Source organism: Eschrichtius robustus, chromosome 8 (assembly GCF_028021215.1).
Source record: "Eschrichtius robustus isolate mEscRob2 chromosome 8, mEscRob2.pri, whole genome shotgun sequence".
Taxonomy (NCBI): domain Eukaryota; kingdom Metazoa; phylum Chordata; class Mammalia; order Artiodactyla; family Eschrichtiidae; genus Eschrichtius; species Eschrichtius robustus.
The window spans coordinates 111,400,937-111,423,037 of NC_090831.1; the positions used below are offsets into that span (position 1 = coordinate 111,400,937).

The 22,101-nt window shown below is 38.7% G+C and overlaps 1 protein-coding gene across 2 annotated transcripts in view; it reads left to right on the top strand.

Annotated features, from left to right (window-relative positions):
- LRGUK (leucine rich repeats and guanylate kinase domain containing) overlaps positions 1-17,829 on the top strand; it is a 116,556-nt gene extending 98,727 nt beyond the window's left edge. For both annotated transcript variants that reach the window (XM_068550106.1, XM_068550107.1), the window contains exons 17-20: positions 4,581-4,669; positions 6,521-6,640; positions 12,266-12,414; positions 17,304-17,829. In XM_068550106.1, coding sequence (XP_068406207.1) covers positions 4,581-4,669; positions 6,521-6,640; positions 12,266-12,414; positions 17,304-17,434 — 489 coding nt within the window. In that variant the 3' untranslated portion in view covers positions 17,435-17,829. The remainder of the gene's footprint in view (positions 1-4,580; positions 4,670-6,520; positions 6,641-12,265; positions 12,415-17,303) is intronic.
- Positions 17,830-22,101: the final 4,272 nt, after the last annotated feature.

Consider the following 22,101-nt stretch of genomic DNA (forward strand, 5'->3'; position numbering starts at 1 on the left):
TCTTCCAAAAAAAAAAAAAAAGATAGAAATGTTTGTGCTTTTTTGGGGTCTTAACTGTAGATTTAATGTGTTCGTATTTACCCGTAGAAACTATCAAGAGAGCCATTTGACAGTGATGGACTAAATAGGAATTCCCATTGTCAATGCTTTTTTTGGTCCTGTTTCTTTCAAAAGCACCCTTTCCACTTATGTTGAACACTGCATTCTTCCTGAAACCTACCTTAAACTCACTGCGTATGTGAGGTCTTTCAGTTTACCCCCTCTATTCTAATATTCTACTCTTTCCTTGTGTGTGGTTTGTCACTACGTGCATGTCAAGGTGTGATTACAAAATAACGGAGCTGGTTTTGTGTGTGTCTTCTGAAAACCAGCCCTATTCCTGGGTAGTCACATAGCCACATGTCATAACTTGTTGGGTAAGTGTATATTTATGTGTGTGTTTGTGTGAAGATTTTTTGCTGTGGAATTATTGTGAGTAGATCTTTGCCTTCTAGGAGAAGCTTGATTTTCAGAACTTCAGTTGTATCTGCTTCTCCAACCAGCTTCTCTGATCTCCTTAGGGGACAGCCTTACTCCTGAGGCAGGCCAAGTTACTGAAAGCCAATTTTCTAGAAAACAAATTGCTGAATGACCAATTCATTGAAAGCCAATTTAGTGAATGTATGTGTGTGGCAGATAAGGCCAGTGCAATCCAAAAAAGCACCCAAAGATATGAAGGCCAGTGAGAAAGTGGACCTGTAATGACAAAATATTGGGCTCTACGTCTACTAAGCACTATTTTCTTTCACTGCTGTGAGGCAGGTCAGCTCAGGGAGCTTGTCTAAGATTACACAGCTTAGAAGTGTCTATTTCAACTCCAAAAGAAAAGTGCTTTCTTCTCCTCAGTGCATTTTTTAGGGCATGGTGTTCAACACTATATTTCTTAGCTGGAATAACACTATAAAGAGATACTTCTCTTATCTGCCACCTAGTTACCAAGTGGTACAGTTCATGTAGGATCAGCAGTCCAAGTGCCTTTTTCAAGATAATGAATTGGTTTCCTGTTATTCTCTGAAGGTGACCAACTAATTTTTAAATATCATTTGTAATCATTATGATTTTGATTTGTGCATATTGAAGGCTATCCACCCACTGCATTTCTTATCCTTATCAAAACTCAAATTATTCTACCTTTGGCCAGCTAGAGCTTCTGCAGGTTGACACCTGTGTCCTTTTAACATGACCTATCTTGCTGGTTGGTATGACAAGATAGTCTATGCTCTTTTGTTCATTACCTGTCCTAGACCTGGAATCAGTCTTTTGTCCAAGAAGTCTTGGTTTCTTCAAGTGGGAGATGGTTGTACAAGAAAGAACACATCACGGTTGCTAGGAATGCTCATTGCTCTTGGGGTGGCCATTGTTTCTAGGCCTATTCTGTGGATAGATAAAATATTTCATGAGTTCAAGTTAATATTTCCCATTTGGATTCAAGACTTCAGGATTTTTACTTAACTCCTTCTCTGTTACATATTTTTTCTTTTCTCCATACTGAGAGTCCTGCTTCTCAAAGACAGAGGCGATGATAGAATTATAGTATCTTACTAAATTTCTCATTTGTTTTAACCACATTACACACAGAAGAGTCTCAGAATAACAATACTAAATACTACCAGCACCCATTATAAAAACTGAAAACAGTTTATAAAAAAGTTTTTTTACAAATGTTCCTCCCGCCATTGTTTGTGATTATGTTATAGCTATACTATCAGAGCATGCCCTCATATCCTCTCTCCCTTTTAACTCTCATTTTGTCTTAGTTATCAAATACCTTCATACTTAATACTCATCATTAGACCTCAGGTCAGTGTCTCTCTAGTTGTTTTATTGCCTAAGCTTATTCTCTGCTAGATACAGAAAGGGCTGTGGGAAAACTATTTCCATTTCCTGCATTCTTGCCTGTTGATAACAGTCTGTTACACTTTACACTTGAATTGTAGTTTTTATCATCTATCCTGTCTCTTTGTTTTGGTTTACTTTATCAAGATCTCTTATTGTTGATATGTTGGATCTTCTTTGTCTATCTTAAATATTTGTCATTTTCTCTTGAATCTTTTTACCTCTTTCTTCATTTCTTTTTGAGGTTAAAGTTTTTCCTTCATTTTCTATTTCTCTTAAGTCATTATTTGTTGTGTTTATTCACTCCTGTATTTCTTCTAGTTTAGTTTTCATTTCCTAAGCGACTTTTTCCCACATATTCTAATTCTTTCCTGAGTTCCAGCACCTCATTTGTGAGTTTGTAAAATTGTAATTTATTTGTCCCTTAGTGTTTTGTGTCATTTTCTTAATGTCTTTTAGTTTATTTTGAAACAGTAGATTAAAGATTTTATCTGTTTCCCCTTCATTGTGTACAGAGATGTTATTCTCCTTTTCCTCTTATTTCTTATAATAACTTTGCATTGGATTTGACTGGAGAATTTCTCATTTTTATGTGAAATTCATTTTCTCAAATATTTAGAAGGAAGGTGGTTTTTTCAAATAGTGTCAAGGTATATGGCAGTTTCCTTCCTGAGATTTCCTGGCTCTGTTCCACTCTCCCGCTTTGGTCTAGATTTCCTCTTTCTTATGTCTCTGTTTGCTCTTTCCCAATTAATTTTTATTCCACCCCCATCAGCTTTTTTTTAGTGTAAAACCGTGTCTTAGAAGGGAGCCCTAGTGAATTAGTTTCAAGAATTCACAGTTGATCCAGCTCCTGCAGATCTTACTGTGGACCCCTTATTCTTACCTACTATTAGAACGGAAACAACCCCTCCTATGTTTCAGCCGTGGTTTCCAAATTGTCCTGCTATGCTTCCTAGTGAATACTTAGCTATCTTGGGGCTCTCCTGTTCTCAGGTCTTTTAGTCACCCTGTTGCTTTCTTTGCCTTCCTCTTACATAGACACTGATACCGTGCAGGTGTTGTGGTTATTGTCACCTGTATTGGGGGGTTTGAGGGGAGCTTGTCACCTAGTTTCCTTGTAAAGGTTTGATATGTTTTCATTTTGCTATTTAGTTGCTATATCTGTTTTTATGTGGAAATTCTGGAAGGTCCAAAAACTATGCTTCCACTACCACTGTCATCTTCCCAGTCATGATATAATTTAGATCAAGGATCAATATAGGAAAAAACTAAGGATGGTATAAAGTAAAATCACAATACAAAGTGTATATACTAGTATAGAGTGATTTGGGAGAAAAATAATAACAAATCAACATGAGAATAAGACAGTGGATTTAGTTGATATGTAGTACTTTTATAGTAATATGAGACAATTTACATGGATTTATGGAGCTATTTAAAATACAGTTTTTAAGTGGTAAAATGTAAGTAGAGTTTGTTTCTTCCTTTCTTATCCCATTATAAATCCCCTCCCTCCTACCCAGCAGACATTTTCTCCTCATTATGCTTACACAGAACCACGGAGATAATGGTCAGGGGAACAGTAAAGTGGTCTTGGCAATCAAATATCCACCTGAGAGGCTGTGTTCAATGAGTCTGCATGTTAGCTTTCATGTCATGTGTCTAAGGAACAATTTCAAAAGCTTGACCTAGAATTTCTCAACAGCATGTACAGTTATAAAACAACATGTGCTATCTTTGGTTTTTCCCTCTTTTCAGTTGCCTTTTGACACCAGATTATAAACCTTTTGAATGCAGAGATTATGTGGGGTTTTTTTTTCTTTTCTTTCTTTTCTCTCTTTTTTTTTTTTTTTTGGCTGCATCGGGTCTTAGTTGCAGCATGCAGGATTTTTTGTTGTGGCGCACAGGCTTCTCTCTAGTTGTGGCGTGTGGGTTTTCTGTCTCTAGTTGTGGCGTGCGGGCTCCAGAGCATGTGGGCTCTGTAGTTGTGGCACGTGGGCTCTCTTGTTGAGGCACACAGGCTCAGTAGTTGTGGTATGAGGGCTCTCTAGTCATGGCCCGTGGGCTTAGTTGCCCTGTGGCATGTGGGATCTTAGTTCCCTGGCCGGGGATCAAACCCACGTCCCCTGCATTGGAAGGCGGATTCTGTACCACTGGACCACCAGGGAAGTCCCAAGACTATGTTTTTTGTATCTTTGTATCCCCATAATCAAATGCTCACCAAGTATTTAGTGATGGTGATGGGGTGTTGGTGAAACACGGGAGGAAGACCTCCCAATCTGTCCTATTTCAGGATCATACTTAACATCGTTGGATATATTCAATCAGTTAGTTACTAGGTGTGCTAAGATCTGGTAAAACTAAAAAGACAATAATAGTCTGTATCCTTGAGAGATAATCTCATTAGAAAGATTAAAATACATATATAAACACGATATCTTAATAAAAAATTGCCTCATTATTATTTAGATGTCAGATAAAGTTTATGTATTAAATTTTAGTCTTCATAAAAATATTTCTATTTTATTTATAAAGTTTTCTTTCTTTCCACTGAACAAATATTGTTTTTTAGGCCTATGTTTTTTCCCTTTTTCTTTCCACACATTTGGCAGTCTCTCGAAAGAAGACAACGATTATAGCTATTTTAATCATCTGACATATTTTTAACATCAATATAATTTTAAATCATATTTCTTGCCTAGGAAAGAGAGTCTATGGCGAGACAGTATGAGACAGCCCGGCAGGCCCTAATGGGAAAGACACCTCCTCATCACACATTCTTGTTTCAAAGGTAGTGATTTCTCACATTTATTTACACCTGGGCATCTTTAGATTGATTTTTTTAGTATCCAGATATACCAAATGAATCTTAAATCATCAACACAAACAGGGACGTTTGTACTAAAATGGACCCAGTGGTTCAATAGTAAACCTAGTTCTAGAAGTTGTATTTCCCTTTCATTTATATATATTTTTAAAGGCACAATATACTCACAGCTACTAGAAACTGATGATTTTTTGCAGTCTTTGAAGACTGCAAAGAATGATATTTCTGGTGGTGTTTGAATATAAGTATCAGCCTTCGCCAAGGCTTTGATGATGGAAGGTTAATTATATCCTGTTGAATATCCTATACTTGTCCTTCATGAATCTCAAAAAATAGTCGTTAATGATTTGTGGGATCATTTGTTTAATGTCTCCTTTCCACATTAAACTGTAAATTCCATCAGGATGGGGACCATTTTATCTTTTTAAAGCCATGAATTCTTAGTCCTTAATATGCAATGTTTCACTTAGTTCCTGATGCATAGTAGAGGCTTCATAGATATTAGTGACTATAATAATTATTGTACTATTAATTATTACATGTGAAGAGGCACATTTAAGACTTTAAGATTTACTCAAAATGAATAACCACGATGTTTATGAAATGTTTGTGTTTTATTTTCTCATGAATGTTATAGGCTTCAGTATTCTGAATTCTCTTTTCTGTGTGACCTTTTGGAAAATTTGAGTAATAAAGTGAAATCCCTGTTTTCAGAGAGTCACTAAGAGCACTGACAAGACCTTAATTATAGTGTTTTAAAGAGCTTTTTAAAGTGCGGTGAGTCGAGGAAGCAGAATAAAAAAGCCATTTAAAAATGTTTTTCAATTTCACTTCTCTTTATTGTCTGCAATATTAAGCTCTCTGTTAAAAATCTTTAACCAATATAAATTAAGTTTTGTCTTTGTCTGCTATATAGCAAAAAAAAGTGTGATTAATCTTCTCCACATTGGTAAGCTATCTTTGGATAGTCTGATTCAAAAGGCAGGCTGTGTGGAATAGACAAAGTTCTACCGGGGGGATGGGAGGGTGGTGGCCAGGAGATGGGCAGTGTCCCCCAGGGCAGCTAAAGCTGGGGCCTGTGGGACTTCTCACCAGCAGAGCAGCCATGCCTATTGAAACGCTGTGGACACTAAGCTGTTTTAAATCTGAGCTCCAAATGGGTTATACTAGGGCAGAAGGATGCTTTGAATTTTCATGCATTTATATGCAGTCGGGCTACTTTGCACATAGCAACTCTATTTAGCAAGTCTAGAGTGAATAGCAGTAGGATTTATTCACTAAAAATAGTTAATGATTCTTTCAAGTCACTCTGGGGAAACAGGCTAGTATAGATGAAAAATAGATATTTTATGCTAGAGTTCAGTTGAAAGTACAATATTAGAATTTGTGTAAATATTTTATTCTGGAATTATTTCAAAGCATTAGATTATAAAGAAAACTGGAAAATATCTATTTCAGTTTTTATAGCAGTTGATATATTGCTGGACTTCACATAACAAATGAATGGGGGTTTACAATTGAATATGTACTAATCAGTAGGAAGAAAATCTGCCTATATTAATGTCTTAATTGATAAGGAATATTCAGAAAAATTCAAATTTGCTTAATCTACAAATTAGAATGTAATAATGCCAGTGTCTAAGACAAGCTCTGACGTGAATGCTTATGAGTATATATATTACATTATTCCAAATAGGTTTTATTGGCGTATGCATTTACTTGGGACGTGTAAAGGTCAGTATTTAGGTATTACATGTGTGTATGCTTGGTATTATCACAAAATTCTGTGGATTTTTTTTAAATTTCCAATTTCAGGGGTCTAGTACCAGCACCCATCATCAACAGTCTACGTTATTTTACAGCTTTAGAACTAAAGAAAAGTTTTGAGCTTTATGGAGATTACTTTAAAACTCCCTTTGGACCTTCTGAAAAGAGGTGAGTTGAGTTTTATTGAATAGAATAAGGTATTTTCTGCTGGTTAGTTAAAATGGTGGCACTCATCCTTGGACTTCAGGGAATTCCTAAAGCTGGGAAGCAGGGCCCCAACTCCCACCATGGAATTTGAATAGAATAGATCCTGGCCCTCTAGGGAGGAGGGCACAGGCTTATAACCTAGGTTCACTGGAACCTAAGAAGCTTCTCTTTGGGACTTTGAAACTTGAGGGAGTGACACAGTGATACAGGGGCAGTTAGAGATCATTCAAATCACCAGTGGTGGAAGAATCAAGAATCCATTGTGGAGCGCAAGCAATGGTGTCTACCAGTCTCTTCCTGTACTGCAACTTGGCTGTGTTCTTGGCACCTGGCTTACCTTTGCTCTTGCCAGGTTTAAAAACCTGGTTCTCTAGTTGTCCATTAAATCTATAAACTACCAAATAGCTTTTCAATAACTCCCTTTTTGATATTTAAACCCCTTATAGACCAGATCAGACCCTTCACCACTGATTTTAGTGCTTGGCTTTTGTGGGTATTCTATTACATTCCATTTCTACTTCAGCTGTGCCTGCCACTACCATTGACTATGTCTCTGTAGGTCTTGAATCCACACTTCCCAAGCAAAGATCTGGCTGGTTGAGGCAATCACTACCTACTACGGGTGCCACTCTTGAGTAGAATCTCTAGCCAGAGCCCTCATAGGTAACAGGCTGGTCTATAGATTTGTTGCCCTTATCATTTGTGGCCAGAGCAGTGACAGAGAATCAAGTAAAGAACTCTTTAGAAGGGGTCCGTGGGTTTGGTCTCTCTGAATGCATGGCAACAAAATAGACAAGAGGTGACTGGAAGCAAGCACACTAAAACATTAGCAGTGGGTCTTCCTCTAGATTTATCAGTTATTTTTATTTTCTTCTTTATCTTTTTTTTCTGTAACTTCTAAATCGTCTGCACAGGATATATATGTTTTATTTTTATATCCTAAAAAAATTATTAAAAATCCATGAGAATTTGATGAAATATTCAGTAAATGGGAAAAATTGGTCCTATAGATATAAGTAAGTTTCTTACATCACTCTATATGTTAAAACAAATTTTAGATAAATTATAAAGAGTTAAATACAGATCAGTGCTTGTAATATAAATGGTGTGTTAAAAGTCAGGTGCACATGTATATCCAACATAATATAGGTTTAAAAATATTCATGTGTATGTATAGAAAAAAACACTAAAAAGATATATACTAAAATAGTATCAGTTATTATCTTCTAGTGGTGGGATTATGGCCAATTTTTATTTTCTTTGTTCTTCCCGATATTTTCAACAATGAGCATTTTATAATTTTTGAAGTATTAATATAAAATGTAATTTTAAAAGTCTGCCACAGCAAAGAGATGTTTTGTGAGGGTGATGTATGTCATAATGAGAATGTCAATTTAAAAAAGAAGTAATGCTTTCCTTTATTTCTGAATTTTATTATTGTAACACTTTGGGTTTCCTTTCATAAATTTGATGATGAAAAACAACAGGACCCACTAAATGGCCACCCAAGTCTGCACATCTCACTGGATACTAGAGACTCTAGATTATAGTTAGTTAACGAATTATAATGACAGTGTTGAAACTGTAGATCTCTGAGGATTTATTCACACTCTGGATTTTTAGTACAGTTAGGTAGCTTGATAGGAGTATAGTGAGAGAAAGAATATCTTAGTTTAGGCTGTTATAACACATTACTGTAGGCTGAGTGGCTTAACCAGCAGACAGTTCTTTCTCACACTTCTGGAGGCTGAGAAGTCTGAGATCAGGGGGCCAGCGTGGCCGGGTTCTGACGAGGGTCCTCTTCCTGGTTTGCAGATGGCTGGCTTCTTGCTATGTCCCCACATGGTGGAAAACAGAGGGAGGAAGCAAGCTGTCTTTCGTCTTTTCTTATAAGGGCACTAATCCCATTCATGATGGCTTCACCTCCTGACCCAATTACCTCTCAAAGGTCTCACCTCCTTATACCAACCATCACATTGGGGGTTAGGATTCCAATATATAAATTTGGGCAGGGTGGGGTAGGGACACAAACATTCAGTCCATAGCAGAATTAAAAAAAAAAATTAAAAACTGCCTACTAGGCTGCAGTGGGCTTATTTAACATCTGTTCCCACAGTGAAAAGGGTGGGTCAGACGTTCACTCAAGTCTGACCCTTCCCTCGTGGTAACACATGTGCCTTTCAACCCAGCCACTTTTTGACTCCTGACTTTCAAAGCATTTTCATTTACTCTTAATACTTCCTTTGATACAAAAGAAAAGTAATTGTTTGAAAGGCAGAACTTGCTCTGTGATCCCTTTTTTGGTATGTGTTTTAAATGAAGAGGTATTCTTTTCCAAAAATAAGAGACCAAAACATATGTATTTTGGGTTGAATCGTGTACATAATTCAACTCCCCGCAAATGTACATATTGGAGTCCTAATCCTAGTACCTCAGTGTGTGACCTTATTTGGAAGTAGGGTCATTACAGATGCAGTTAGTTAAGATGAGGTCAGACTTAGGAAGGGTGAGCCTTTAATCCAATATAATTGGTGTCCACATACACACACACACACACACAGCAAGGGAGCTTGGGTGATGCAGAAGTCAAGGATGGTCAAAGATTGCCAGCAAAACACGAGAGAAGCTAGTAGAGAGACCTGGAACAGACTCTCCCTCACAGCCTCAGAAGGAACCAACCCTGCTGACATTGATCTTGGGCTTTTAGACTCCAGAATTGTGAGACAATGACTTTCAACCATTCAGTCCTCGGTACTTTGTTACGGCAACCCTAGCAGGCAAATAAAATATATATTAAAAATCCAGTGAAATTTTTGGTGCCATTTTCTTTCTAAGTTCCCTTCAACATACTCTATTGATATCACTTTAGAGATTTGGCCATAAAATCTATGGATTATTGTTTTTTACTAAAAGAAGGAAGAACATCTTTATGCTTCTATAGTTTGGAATAAAAGATGTAACCCGTAAAACCTAAATGCGTCTAAGGCTGTGTTCAGGGGGAAAAGACTCAGTCTAGTCATACTTCTAGAGAGAAGACCCCAAGCATGGGTTAATCATGGCCCTTTTCCACTGCAAGGGTAGAGGAAAGAGTTATTCAGTGACTGGAAAATCCAGATGTTGGCGGTACTGGTCTCAGTTTATATACTTCTCTAGGAAGCGCTTCTTGGACAAGCTCACTTACCTTACGTGAAAGCAAGAAATTGGGAAACAAAGTCTTCTACGAGCATGGGTGTTCTGCCTGAAGGGGGCTAGCATTCTGTGAGGGGGTCCAAAAGCTGTTGTCCAGTAACAGGAAGACAGACCCAAGAACTCTGTCCAATCTAGTAAGAGGTACCCCCACCTTCAAGCAAGCCATTAGACTTCTCTAGTTGATAACCAGTAGTCAAAACTTCTAAGCAGAGCCCATAGGCACAGGGAGATTGCCCCATCCTGGAGTATGTCTGCCTGGGAATGTTGGTGCCATCTGGCCCTGGCTGTAGTTGATAGGAAGCTTAGGTCCAGCGAGCAGGCCATGTCCATGCTCAGCAATATGGAAGCTTTCCAGGAGCGCTGGTTCTGGATTCCAGCCATGAACTACCGCCCAAGAGCTGCAGCCTCTGCTTGCCATTCAGACACATTGGACGTGTCCCCTTAGTATGCCTACACCACCCACTGTATTTCATCCTGGGTCAAGGACAGGCCCAGAGAGCTAATTGGACTGTGTTTCCAGTGATAGAGCTCCTGGGAACACCTCCTTGAGACTTGCTTCTACCCTTTACATCTCTGGTAGTCATAACATCATCCTGATAAGATGTGGACACCCTCACTTAAATGACAGGCTTTATCTTGAGTAGACCCACTTTGGATCAGCCTTTGCTACTGCTAGGCTGTAACTGAAGTTAAATGTGGAATGTGAACAAGTGGAGGTCAACTTGAACTTGATCCTAGACTCGTACTACTTTGCTGAGATGGGAATCATTACATTGGAGATACAGAGAAGAAAGCATAATCATAGGCAACTACTAGGCTTTGCAGTAGACAATTATCTATTGATTTTCAACATTTTAAATCAACCTTTAGCTAAATTATGAAAAGACATAACTATGAATACAAAACTTAATACAATGAATTTTGACAGTAAAAATTTCCAATGACAAAGTTTAGGAGGTGGAGATGGCAAGTGAGTACATATCATCTGCTGTTGATGGAACAAGAAATGGGGATTTTTAAATACGATACATGAAGGTGTAGATCTGACCGATGGAGGAACTGAAAATAGTGATAGAACTGTTTGTGGGGAGAAAAATGGGGGGAGGTTATTAAGTGAGCTAAATCCTTTCTGATCATAGCAGAAATCTCTATCAAAGATATGTTTAAAACTGGCAAGTCAATAAAAGTCAGTGACATGTTATTTAGAAATAAAAAGGTTATTGTCAGAATATCTAAAAACAGTTAAGAATGGTTGGCTCTCTGGAGAATGAAATTGGGGTCACTGTTACTTTCTATTTTAAGCCCTTCTATATGACTTAATTCTAACTATATGTATTTAGTAGGCTGATTAAAGTGTTAATGAAATGTTTTTAAAGAAATGAGTAAAATCGCAGAAGAAAAGATGAATATATTTTGATTATATAAACATTTCAAGTTGCTCTAGGTCCAAAACAAATTAAAAAGGGAAACAGGAAGCTATATAAAATATATATTAATAACTTATATAATATACTATATATGATATATAGTATATGTAACAACTAACATATAATATATTGAATATAATATTCATATATGTTATATGTTATATATTCAATTTCTAATATGTAATTCAATATATAATATATTCAATTCCATATATAATATATATAACATACATATTCACATAAATTGATATAGAAAACATTCAGATCCTCAAAAGAGAAATGAAGAAAAGAGGTAAATAGTTCACAAAAGCTAATTAATAAATACAAGAAATAATGTTTAATCTTGCCATGAACAAAGCTCAGCTGTTCACAGTGCTCCCTTCTGCAGGATGAGCTCCGCCTCAGTGGAGCTGCTTCCCCCAGAGGAAGCCAGGAAGCAGGTGGAGCCCAAAGGAGGGCAGCGTACTGGTAGGAAGCCCACTGGCCCAGACGCAGAGACTTCAGGCACCCAGGTCACACCCCAACCTTGTCCTAAAAAGGGGGACAAAAAGCTAGCCTTAGGTATGCCCAATGTGTGGTCCAGATCAGGCTCTCTAACACGCTTTCATTTTTCTCTGTCCTTGAAATAGCAGGGACTGCCCTATATAAATTGCACTGGATTCTGAAGTCCTAGGAATTAGGATCCGTGCCTGACTCATCTTGTTTTATAGACTCCAGCACCTCTCAGGATGCCTTGCTCTTAGAAAATATTCAGTGATGTTTTGTATAATGGATGAGAAGCTTATGCTAATATATACAGTACTTAACATATCAGCTGCTAATAGGTCTTGGTACCTATGTATCATTGAAAACTTTAGCTCAACAGAGATATGTTTGCAAACTACTGAATGATTTGACAAAGATAACCCAATGATCATATGGCCATTAATGGTATTGCATCTCAAAGATATATTCATTTTTCATTTTTCAGTGGCATGGATTCCAGTGATTCCATGAAATACTCTGCATTATTTGAGTCTTGTCCACGGTCAAAAGACTTGCCTTCTCATCCTCCAGAAGACAGAATTTATTCACACCCAGAATCAACAATAGGTGATATTGAGGATCAGCCCCTAAAAGGTATGAGTCATTTACATATGGTTCTCATATAAATATTAATATTATAATTATTTCCCACTGTCTTTCTGTTTCTGATTTTTTTAAATTAATTGAGTGCTTAAAGTGAGAATCTCTCCTTTGAGGCAGGATGGGTTATTTATCCCCCATTGTAATAGATGAGAAACAAAGTTAAAAAAGATCAGGAATGTGCCCAAGGTTACTTCGCTACTTAGAGTGGACGCTGCTGCTCTGCCCATCTGGCCACACCGTCTGCAGGGACGTTCTGGGTTGAGGGGCACGTGCTCTCGAAAGGAGGTTTTAGCAACTTGGGTTGCATTCAGTGAAGGCGAAGAAACGCAGGGAAGTTTTCATATCACTGACCAGTCTCCTGCTCTGGGGGTCTGGCAGAATCCTGACGGTTTTGTGTTTGAAGGATCAGGCCAGCCCCTCCTCTTCACCTCCTTTTTACACCTTGCTCCCCAACAGACTTGTGAATGCATGTCTCCTGGCACAGACAGGATGGCCATCGCATTTTTGTCTCTGGCAATGTTCATAAAGAACATTGAGTAAAGACCTTAAACAGTGTGGGGAGACTGAAGGGCTAGAGGTGAAAATGGAAAAGGGAGAGAGTAACCCATTATGGGGCTCTGTGAGCAACTGATAGAGGAATGAATAAATTGGGGGGAATTCTCTAGAACCTGGAGGCTCGGAGGAGCCACCATTGGTAGCCTGAGGGGGGGGGGGTGGTCTGCCTGAGACCGGAAGAAGACTTGAGGATCCCCTGCTTGCTCAGGTGACCACGGGAGCCAGAAAGAGAGTACAGACGTGTTAGGTTGCCAGGGACAAGAGGACACAGTAGGTGGCATCTCCAGAAGGAAGGTCCTGAATCAGGCACCTTCTAACCATTTCAGGGGTGGACTCCCTCTTCAGGTGTAGCTGTATTCAGGACAGCTGACCGAGATAGGGTATTTTCCAGCATTTTACTCATAAGGGAGGACAGAAGCAATAAATTAGAATCTGTTGGCCTGAAATAAACAGACTGCCAGGTATTTCTCCAGCCAAGATGGGTTTATTAGGGATCAAGCAGAGAATTGCAGTTCGGGGTCTACAACCACAGTGAGCCACATGCAAGGCCCCACAGGGCAAAGGAAGGAGAAAGCTTTTTATAGAGAGGGAAAGGGAACTGGGAGAGTTTTAGTAAACCAAGAGTCCATGGCTTTTCATTGACTGAGTCCTTGCCAGGAAAGAAGAGACTTCTTCCTTTTGGGCTCTGCTATGGTCGCAGGGCGGGAGAGCTCCCCCTTCTGGTCTCCCAACTCCATTTCATGGAGGTTTCTGTTAATTAATTTTTTACAAGTCCCAAGACTCAAGTTCCAGGATATAATCCCAAATTCTCAAGTAGACATACTATGTCATCTCACAAGATGTGTGAAGTGTTCTGGGAACTCTTTTAAAGGCTGTGAGCTGCCACTTCAGAACCTGAGGGAACCCAGGAGCCCTGGAACAGACATGTCCCCAAAGCTCATCATGGTTCTGGCTTCCCACAGGTCGTGTTCCCAGACCTTTCCCATCTCATTTTCTCTCCTCTGCCTGTATCCTTACTTATAAATGGGATACTTAGAGTTGAAAACTACATTCCAAACATAGTCTGGCCAGAGCAAAGGGGGGCTCTTACCCGTGGGGCAGAGCTGTGGAAAGAACATTGCATTAGGAATCAGAAGACCTGGGTTTTGGTTCCATTTCTACTATTGTCTGGCTGTACAGTGTTGGGAAAAATCAATTAATGTCTGAGCCTTATGAATAATAATATCCGTCCCACAATAATATAGTAATATCCTATATTACTGTAATATATATATATTATAATGTAATACATAATATAATAATACAGGACCAGCAAGATGCGGTATGGTGTAAGTAAGTAGTAAAGTGCTAGATATCTGCTAGGTATTATGATTGTAAATTTTTATACACATAAAAGGTTGTGGTTGTTTTCTGCTGGGATGGTTTCTGGAGATTTATTTCATGTGAATGGGCCAAGTTTTCCTGTTTCTTTATATGCATTGTGATCTCGTGTTGAAAATTGGGCATTTGAAAAAGCAACTACCGCTCCCAGGACGTAGACCGGCTCCGTGCAGGGGACGCCCTTCACTGATTGGCGGGGCATGTTCTGAGCCCAGGATCAGTCCAGTGTGAAGGCTCAGGGTCTTTTCAGCCCCTTTCCGGGCATGCCCTTTCCCTGACCTCTGTGTGTGCTTTTCTCCAGTTCCCCAGTATACACAGATGCTTTTAAATGAATGTATTAATTTCCCTAAGCGTCTTCCTCCTGCTTTTTCTTGGGGCCTTAGCTGTTCTATGGTGTTCCTCAAGTAAGAATCTCTTGTCCCAGGCGTCTTTAGGTCTGTGCCCCCTCAGGGTTTTTCAGGAGCCCTGCCCACTGCTTCCTATGGCTTCCTCTAGCCTGAGATCCCAGCTGTGCCACCTCTAGCCATCTGGGCTATGAGTTAGGTGACACAGAGGCCAATCAGGCTGCCCCTAGATGGGCTCTCAGGAGGGAACTGGGAGCCAGGCCTCTCTTCCCCCAAACTGTACTTCAACCCTTTGGGAGGGGTAGGGGCAAAGGTGAGTAAAAACTTCATGAGATTTCTTACCCTTGCTAATGTGGTTTTTTCATGGTTGGGCGTTCACTTGGTTGTTGTAGATCATTGACTGATTTCCAGAGCTCCTATAAAGTTATTTTAGCTAGTCTCTAGTTTTTCTTTTAATGTTTCCCTGGGAGAACAAGGGCCTGGAGCTTCCTAACCTGCATCTTGCCAACATCTTTCTGTGGTGATTTTCTCAGAAATCACATCACACTACTGGCTCTGGGTCAGTTAAACCCTCATATTTTTTTTTTCACACGAACTGCCAAACCAAGTTTATATCATCCAGTATACGTGCTGTTAATTTTTTTTTTTTTTTTACATAAATGCAACTTTTATCTTCAGCTTTTTATCCTTTTGGTTTCAGCCCCACATTCCAACTTGATTAGATCATTTGGGGTCTTGATTCATCTTCCATATTTACCACTTTATAGATTTCTATTCAGCCAGCAAACATGCCACCTATGCCTTTGTCATTGTTGCTGTCAACATTGGGACCCAGGACTTGGCCAAGAGAAACATCCTGTGACAAGTCTCTGGACACTGACTTCCAGGGAGAGTCTACCTGCTTTGTGACGCTTACTCACATCTCTCTAGTGCATTCACACTAGAAACTGCGATGCGTGCCTTGCGTTATATCAGTCGTATTTTCTAACTCAGAGGTCAGCAAGCTTTCTGTAAAGAACCAGACAGTAAATGCTTTTGGCTTTGTGGACCACATAGACTTTTTTGCAACTACTCAACCCTACCATTGCGGTGTGAGAACAGCCATAGACAATATGTAAATGAATGGGCATGGGCTGGTTTCCATTAAACTTTATTTACTAAAATGGACTGCAGACCAGATTTGGCCTATGGGCTATATAGGTTGTTGACCCCTGCCTAAGTAAAAAGGAAATTAAGTTAATTCGAAATAATTTTTCTTTGCAAATCCCTTCCAACACTTATCACTCACTACAGTTCTTTCTGAATGCACAAACCATTTCTTTAATAAACTGGAATTTGCTGAGGTTTAAAGTCAGGTGTGCTGGTTTGTAGACCTTTATTTCCATTTTTTAAATGGCAATATTATTTGCCTCCAGTACTTTTCTCATTGCAATGAATTCTCAAAGACCAGACACTCTAAAATTACTTCTGTCAGTTATTTCAGCACCCTGGGAGGTAGCTTACCTGGGTGTGGACAAGGGAACTGATGTAGAAGGGAGGCCTGCTCTTCTACTGTCTTCTTTCTTCTTCGGGGTCTTTATTTGCTTAAGATGTTTTTGTTACTCTTTCCAGCTTAAAAAAATATCTCCATGGTGAAAAAAAAGTAGAAAATAAGGAGGAGCCTTTTCTTTTTTCTTTGTTTTTTGGCTGCACCGCATGTGGGGATCTTAGTTCCCCAACCAGGGATTGAACCCACGCCCCCTGCAGTGGAAGCGTGGAGTCGTAACCACTGGACCACGAGGGAAGTCCCTTTTATCTTTTTTTGTCCTCTGTTAACATGATATCATCTTCTCAAGGAGTATGCCATTCTTGCTCTAAATATACCTTAAAAAGGTCCATTTTGCCTTTAACATTTTGGATTGCACTGGTTTGTTTAATAAGCTGCATCTTCCCGATCTTATATTATAGGTCACTCCATTTTGCTTACTTCCTGTAGAATCCTCTGCCTCACTCTCTCAATCCCTCCTACACTGCTTTCTCCCCAGTGAGAATTCGGCTTCCTCTGTGGCCACTATGCTTCCACCTTCAGTCTCTATCTTCCAAACTCCTCTTGCTTCCACAGTCCCCAGAGGAACCTAGCTCTGTGGTTCATCCTTGGTGTCTTCCTCGTGGGTGAACAAGCCAATCTTAAAGGGCATTAGATGAGGTTTCTCTAGGAAGGACTTCAGGGTGTGTGTGTGTGTGTGTGTGTGTGTGTGTGTGTGTGTGTGTGTGTGCTAAGTCTACTCACATATGATTGAAAAGGAATACTGTGCAGGGCATTATTACAGAGGGTATGAATGAGCAGGGTAGAAGAGTAGCATAGGAATTGCTTGCTGTAGCAACCTTCTGGTCATTGGGCAAGTCTACCCAGCCCAAGGTTTGTCCAGCCACGCACATGATATATTCTCAACCTCAGCCCTTATTTTTCTTATTTGGGTGTCATTTATTTCTTATAGTTTGTTATGAATGAATTCTAAAAGTTATTCTGGTTCTTACATCATGCAATGCTTATTTTCTTTGTTTAGTGTACCAAGGAGTTAACTATACATACTGTATCTTTTTTTTCTTAATGTTTTACAGCACTACATAAACAGGTATTTCCATGTGAAAAAGGATCTCTCCAACACAGAAGACACACAATCTCAGGCATCAGTCGCCCAGGTTCCAACACCAAACCCACCCTCCCCCCGATCCCTCAGGGCCGCAAGTAGACCCGTACCTGACGTTTGATCTTAACATGGAAAACTTGCTCTGATCATGTCCAGTCCCTTTGTCTCACCTGGCCGTGGATCCTGGCTATTCCTCACTCAACCAACTACCTACAAAAGAATGTTCTATATGCCTTAATTCTCTCAGTTTCTTTTGTGATTCTCTGAATAGTGTCTATCTTTTTTAAAATGTAAGTTTTTCTTAGCTTTTATAAATGGAATTTCAGTTTTTCCCACAGCTATGAATGAATTTTCTAGCTGCTTCCTGCTCTGAAATATCAGATGGCAAAATCTCCCAAGATCTCTGCCTTACTACATGCATAGTGATTGTGGGATAAAGCCAATGACGATTGTGCTCTTGAAATTTCAATGTGTCCATTTATAACATTAGTGTATACTTTACAGGATTGAAATATTTTTGTTCTTCTCATTATGAAAAAATTATAGAGTTCCATTTAACTTCTGACCAACATGATACCTCAACTTCCTTTAGCAATATGAAGGAATAAAGAGTATCAGGTATTTCTTTTATTTCACCCTTTTTTGACTCTGATTATGAAAGGTTTATAAGCAATTTTCATTGTCTTTGTGGTTTCACTTCCTGCCATCTGCAGAAGAAAAATTGAGCAGTTATAGGCGAGGCTGGTATTCGGCTGATTTGTGTGAGCAAGACTATGCTGGTTGTTAAAACACTGGAATGCACCCCTTTGGATGGGTAAATGGTCTTTCCTCTGAATCCTCTGTGCATGGTGATTCATGGGAACAAGAGCCTTCCCATAGTACAGCACTAATTGTTAAATATTTTAAATATCAAAATCCTCTAATGCTTTCCTTTTTAAAAAATATCAAAGCCTCCTTTGATAATCCCCTTTCCCATAACTCACATTTGGATGTAACACGATTTGCTATTGGCTCCTATCTTCCACCTAGCCCTGTTTTCAACAGGAGCTGGCTAAAGTTCTTTTCTTGGGGTGGGTGGGAGAGGCTGGGAGGGGGAACGTGGAGGAGAGTACAAGGCTGAGTGGAGAAGGGAGGCAATGGATGCTCTCTGGAAAAGTAGGGGTGCAGAGAGTGGGTCGCTGTGCCCCAAGGATTCACCAGCATCATCTAATCTTTTTAAAAGTTATTATGAAATATTTTAGACACACTGGAAGATATAAAAATAATAGTTTCGATTTCAAACAATATGGAAGAGATGCTTTTTAAAAAAAATTTCTCCTACTAAGCACAGCTAAAAGCATAGAAATTATATATAAAACAAAGGTAAGATTGAGAGTTAGAAGGAAGAAGGCAGACCACCTGAGGACCCTGGGACCTGAGTAATGACATAATGGTAATTTCCCTGGGTTTCCTTTTGCCTTAGATATCCTAAACTGGGTGCTGGAGAAGCTACAACCCCAAAACACTAATGATACAGACAACAATAGTTCCAACAAAGAGCCTGCTCTTTCTAGCTAAAAGACTAGGAAAGGAGCAGACTAGCAACACAGAAACCTTTTAGACAAGGACTGCTTTACTCCAGCTAAATACTGTGAATAAAATTCTGGCTCCATCCTTTTTCTCACCCTTGTTAGCAAAGGCTTCCACTCTTTTCTAGCTGTAACAATGTTCCCCTTCTCTTCCCTGCTGTGATAGTATCCGGGAAATTTTTGTGGAGAGCCAGGATGTTTACCACCACCCAGTGTTAATAAGAACCCCCTCTCAGAGTATCACTGAAGGCCACTTAGGGACCTAGACTGCCATTCCTCACCTGGTAGTAATGACACACCTTTTCCCCTTCCCATCAGGTGGTGTCAGAGAAGGTCTTGTGGAGGTCCAGCACCTTCACCACTGACCCATCTCCTTGCAGTGTCAATGGAGGCCATGCGAGGACCTAAACTTCCACACCCACTCAGCATTAATACGGCATCATTCCCACTTTTCCCACCCTAAGTGTCAAGAGAGGCCAAGTGGAGAACTTAGACTTCCACCTCCACCTGGCAGTAATGACTCAGTGCTCTCTCCCCAACTGGCATGGTGTCAGAGAAGGTCAACTAAACAGAAGATTTAAGTAAGATCCGGAGTCTCATACTATCCAAAATGTCTAAGATATAATAATAAAAAAATACTTATCAAGAATCAGGAAAACCTTAACTTAAATGAGAAAAGTCAATCAACATATGCCAACACAGAGGTGAAACAGATCTTGGAATTATCTGACAAGGATTTTAAAGCAGCTGTGATGAAGATGTTTCAACAAGCAATTATGCACATGACTGAAACAACTGAAAAAGAGAGACAATCTTAGCAAAGAAATAGAAAGTCTTGAAAAGAAATAGAAGATATAAAGAAGAAACAAATGGAACTTTTAGAACTGAAAATGCAATAACTGAAATTTTAAAACTTACTGGATGGACTCAACAGTAAAATGGAGAGGACAGAAGAAAAAAATCAGTGAACTTGAAGACAGAGCAATTTTAGTTACCTAATCTGAACAACAGAAAATGGACTGAAAAAAAAAAAGAGCTCCAAGGACATGTAGGACTATATGAAAAGATCTAATGCTTATGTCATTAGAGATCCAGAAGAACAAAAAAGAGTATGGGGCTAAAATATTATTACTGAAAATTGCCCCAATTTTGCAAAAGCCAAAACCCTACAAATTCAAGAAGATGATGAATCCCAGACAGGAAAAACCCAAATAAATCTGCAACAAGACACATAATCAAACTTTGTCAAAAAGACAAAGAAAAATATCTCAAAGCAGCAAGAGAGAAACAATATCTTAATTATAAGGAAAAAACAAATCAAATGATAGCATATTTCTCATCAGAAACTATAGTACTGCCAGAAACCACAGAAATGGAACAGCATTTTCTAGTGCTAAGAGAAAAAAACCTGTCAATCTAGAATTCTCTATTCAGTAAAAATGTCCTTCAGGAGTGAAGGAGGAAATCAAGACATTCTCAGCTGAAGGAAAACTAAGAGAATATATTGACAGCAGACCTAGCCTAAAAGAATGGCAAAAAAAAAAAAAAAAAAATTCTTGAAACAGAATGAAAATGATAAAAGAAGGTAATTTGAAACATAAAGAAAAAAAGAACAGTGGAAATAGTGAAAATATGGATAAATACAATAGAAGTTCCTCCTCATCTTGAGTTCTCTAAATTATGTTTGATGGTTGAGCAAAAATTATAACGTCTGATGTGGTTCTCAATATATGTAGAAGGTATATATAACTTAAGGCAATTATATTATAAACAGGAATAAAAGGACTTAAAAGGAGGTAAGCTTTCTACATTTCACTCAAACGGTTAAAATGTCAACACCAGGAGACGGTGATAAGTCATATATGAATAATGTAATACCTAGGATACCACTAAAAAAGCTACTTTGTGAGATACACTCAAGAGCACTATAGATAAATAAAAATGGAATTTTAAAAATGTTCAAGTGACACATAAGAAGTCAGGAAATAGAAAACAGAGAACCAAAAAACTAAACAAAATACCAAAAGCAGCCTTAAGCTCTACCATACCAACAATTACATTAGAGTAAATGGTCTAGATACACCAATTAAAAGACAGAGGTTGGCAGAGGGGATTAAAAACACATGACCAAGTTATATCATGTCTACAAGAAATTCACTTGAAACTTAACAACATAGGTTGAAAATAAAAGAATGGAAAAGTGTTTGCATATATCATGCAACCATTATCAAAAGAAAGGAAGAGTGGTAATATTTGTTATCAGATAAAGTAGGCTTCAGAGAAAAAAAAATTACGAGATATAGAGATACATTACATAAGGATAAAAGGGTCAATCCACCGAGAAAACATAACGTGGTTAACTATGTATGCACTAAAGAACGGAGCTACAAAACATGTGAAGCAAAAACTGACAGAACCGAAAGGAGAAACAGTTGTATATTTCAACATCTCTTTCTCAACAGTTGATAGAACAATTAGACAAAATCTCCAAGAGTATATAATAATTCAACAACATCATCAACCAGTAGGACTTAATTGACATTTATAGAACGTTCCACTCCAATGACAGCCGAATAAACATTCTTTTCAAGAGTGTTTCATGAATGTTCTCATGGAACATTTGCCAAGACAGACCATACCCTGGACCATGAAAGAAACCTAACAAATTTAAAAGAATTCAAATCATACAAAGTATGTTCTCTGACCACAATGGAATCAAACTAGAAATTAATAACAGATAATAGAAAAGTCTCCAAACATCTGGAAATGAAACAACACAGTCTTAAATAATCTATGGGCCTAGGAGAAAGTCTCAAGGGAATTAAAAAATACATGGAACTATATGGTAGTTCTATTTATTACTCAGCTATAAAAAGAAACAAAATTGAGTTATTTGTAGTGAGGTGGATGGGCCTAGAGTCTGTCATACAGAGTGAAGTAAGTCAGAAAGAGAAAAACAAATACCGTATGCTAACACATATATATGGAATCTAAAAAAAAAAAAAAAAAAAGTCATGAAGAACCTAGGGGCAAGACAGGAATAAAGACGCAGACCTACTAGAGAATGGACTTGAGGACACGGGGAGGGGGAAGGGTAAGCTGGGACAAAGTGAGAGAGTGGCATGGACATATATACACTACCAAATGTAAAATAGATAGCTAGTGGGAAGCAGCCACATAGCAAAGGGAGATCAGCTCGGT